At 42.1% G+C, this 3,253-nt stretch overlaps 1 protein-coding gene across 6 annotated transcripts in view; it reads left to right on the top strand.

The window, feature by feature from the left end:
• Nucleotides 1-3,253, top strand: part of TFDP2 (transcription factor Dp-2) — a 129,529-nt gene that overhangs the window by 104,286 nt on the left and 21,990 nt on the right. For all 6 annotated transcript variants that reach the window (XM_023512971.1, XM_023512972.1, XM_023512973.1 and 3 more), the window contains one exon: nt 2,832-2,994. In XM_023512971.1, coding sequence (XP_023368739.1) covers nt 2,832-2,994 — 163 coding nt within the window. The remainder of the gene's footprint in view (nt 1-2,831; nt 2,995-3,253) is intronic.

The following is a 3,253-nucleotide window of genomic DNA, read 5'->3' as shown; positions in this document are numbered from 1 at the left end:
AAAGTGATGTATTTGGAGGTATCAGCCAGCTACTGAGGCAGTGAGAACAAGAGGGGCTCAGAGGGAGGGAAGAAGCTTAGAGCTGTGGCACCTTCCACAGTAGTTTTTAGATACAGGACTAGTCTGTTTGTGGGCAGGGGGCTGAGAATCTAGGTTTATACAGATACAGGCGTCCTCAAACTACTACAGCCCACAGGCCACATGCAGCCCGCCGGCCCCCAGGTGTTTTTGCCACTGCTGCCTGTCCTCCTTAGCAGCCAACTCATCCCGGGGCCCGCAGTCCGGCCCTCCAATGGTCTGAGGGACAGTGAACTGGCCCCCTGTTTAAAAAGTTTGAAGACTCCTGATACAGAGAAGAATGATATGAACAGTGTAGATGTAGGAAAAAGTATGACTTGATTAAACACTACACATATGTTAAAAGGCAAATTAATGATAGAAAGGAACTTAATATGATAAAGACTATTGACAAAAACTGACAACAGACACTACATTTAGTGATGAATTCAAAAGCTTTCAACTTGGGCGGGTGTGGTGGCTCACTCCTGTAATCCTAGCACTCTGGGAGGCCCAGGCGGTTGTATTGCTTGAGCTCCTGAGTTTGAGACCAGCCTGAACAAAAGCAAGACCCGGTCTCTACTAAAAATAGAAAAACTGAGGGAAGAGGATCGCTCGAGCCCAAGAGTTGGAGGTTGCTGTGAGCCGTGATGCCATAGCACTCTACCCAGGGCGACAGCTTGAGGCTCTGTCTCAAAAAAAAAAATGTAATGTTTTCAGCACCTGTAGCTCAAGGGATAGGACACCAGCCACATAAACCCAGGCTGGTGGGTTCGAACCTGGCTCAGGCCAGCTAAATTAACAATGACAACTGCAAAAAAAGAATAGCCAGGCGTTGTAGCAGGCACCTGATCCCAGCTACTTGGGAGGCTGAGGCAAGAGGATCACTTAAGCCCAAGACTCTTAGGTTGCTGTGAGCTGTGATGCCATGGCACTCTACCGAGGGCAGCATAATGAAACTATCTCAAAAAAAAAAAAAAAGTCTAATGTTGTAACAGTTTAGAAAGGATAAACAAAAGGAGTGAAATTCTAAGCAGAAAGACACAGTTGTGGTTCATGCACTAGTGCTGATTCAGAACTCATTACCTACCAGTCCACAATAAGTACAGAAATTGAGGATTACACAGGTATGGGGAACCTGCAGCCTGGAGGCCACATATGGCCCTTTAGATCCTCAAGTGTGGCTCATTGACTGAATCCAAACTTCACACAACAAAGTACTTTATTTAAAGGATTTGTTCTGAGCTCCGCACACAGTAGTCACTCCTATAATCCTAGCTCTCTGGCAGGGGGGTTGCCTGAGCTCAGGAGTTCAAGACCAGCCTGTCTCTACTAAAATTAGAAAAACTAGCTGGGTTTTGTGGCGGACACCTGTAGGCTAAATCAAGAGGATCTTTTGAACTCAAGACTTTGAGGTTGCTGTGAGCTACAGTGACACCACAGCATTCTGCCCAGGGCAGCAGAGTCGTACTCTGTTTCCACACACACAAAAAGAAAAGGATCATGGGTGTGAGGCACTGCACCTGGCCTCTATGCTTTTTTCTGTATTTTTAATATTATTTTACTTTTAAAAAAAATTTTAAATTAAGATTTAAACACATGCATTAGCCTAAGCTCACTCAGTGTCAGGATCGTCAGTTTCCCTGTCTTCCACCTGCACATTTGTCCCATTGGAGGGTCTTCAGGGGCAGTGACACACATGTCATCTCCTATGATAACAGTGCCTTCTTCTGGACACCTAAAGGACCTTCCTGAGGCTGCTTTACAGTTAGCTTTTATAAATAGATGAAGTATACCCTGAAATAATAATCAGAAGTATAGTAAGTATAATAATTAGAAGTATAGGCCAGATACAGTGACTAACTCTAGCACTCTGGGAGGCTGAGAGGGAGGATCACTTGAGTTCAGGAGTTTGCGACCAGCCTGAGCAAGATCGGGACCCCATCTCTACTAAAATAGAAAAATTAGCCAGGTGTTGTGGTGGGTGCCTGTAGTCCCAGCTACTTGAGAGGCTGAGGGAGGAGGATCGCGTTGAGGTTGCTGTGAGCAAGGCTGATGCCACACTAGTTGGGGTAACAGAGTGAAACTCTCTCTCAAAAAAAAAGTATAGTAAGTACAGAAACCAGTAACATAGTCATTTATTATTATCAAGTACTGCGTGCTGTACATACTGGTATGTACTAGATTTTTATGTGGCTGGCAGTGCAGTAGGTTTGTTTACGGTAGCGTCACCGCAGACACTTGAATAATGAGTTGTGCTATGATGTGCTGATGGGTTTGACATCACTAGGTGACAGGAATTTTCCAGGTCATTATAATCTTACAGGACCACTGTCGGCTTGTTATTAACTCTAGCGTCATTGTGTGGTGCATGACTGTATTTTTAATTTCAGGGGAAAAAACCATAATATACATGGACTACAAAAAGATAAGTACTGGCTAGTACATAAGCTATGCAAAGGCAGGGTTTTTGCCTTTCTTCACTGATTTATTCTCAATATATAAACTGTATATTCTATAACAGTTTCTGGCACAGCCTAGTAACCAGTCATTAAATTATTTGTTGAATAAATGATGTGAATAGGGAAACACTCCAATTTCATAGTTTATTAAGCTCTTAAGGCAAAAGTTAAGTTTAAAAACATTTTCTCATCTCTATTGAATTTAAATTTTACCACGCAAAGCAAAACTTAAGTTAGTATCTTCTTATATTACAGAAATTTGTAAAGAAAGCCTCTAAAAAAATAACGGAGTATAATTTTTTTCTCTTCTAGTAAACGAAGCAAAAAAGGAGATAAAAATGGAAAAGGCTTGAGACATTTTTCAATGAAAGTGTGTGAGAAAGTTCAGCGAAAAGGCACAACGTCGTATAATGAAGTAGCTGACGAGCTGGTGTCAGAGTTCACCAATTCAAATAACCATTTGGCAGCTGATTCGGTAGGTAGACCATGAACCTGATGTTGACTGTAAGGAGCGATGCTGTGGTCCACCTCTGGGTTGTCTGTGTCATAGATTTGAGGAATCAGATAAGCTAGGGTATCCTTACCTCCCTTTCTTGAGGATTTTATATTGTTTTAGGGGGGACTTTTTATTGTTGGTTTTTATTTTGTTTTGGAGAGAATTTTTTCACTTATTTAGACAAAAAATATTTTTTAATGTAATTGTGGGGGTTACCAAACCCACTCGATTTTTGTCG

Source organism: Otolemur garnettii, unplaced genomic scaffold, assembly GCF_000181295.1.
Source record: "Otolemur garnettii isolate 467f Iridium unplaced genomic scaffold, OtoGar3 scaffold00032, whole genome shotgun sequence".
NCBI classification, from domain to species: domain Eukaryota; kingdom Metazoa; phylum Chordata; class Mammalia; order Primates; family Galagidae; genus Otolemur; species Otolemur garnettii.
The sequence above is the reverse complement of the archived record's forward strand: the minus strand, read 5'-3'. Positions and strand labels throughout refer to the sequence as shown.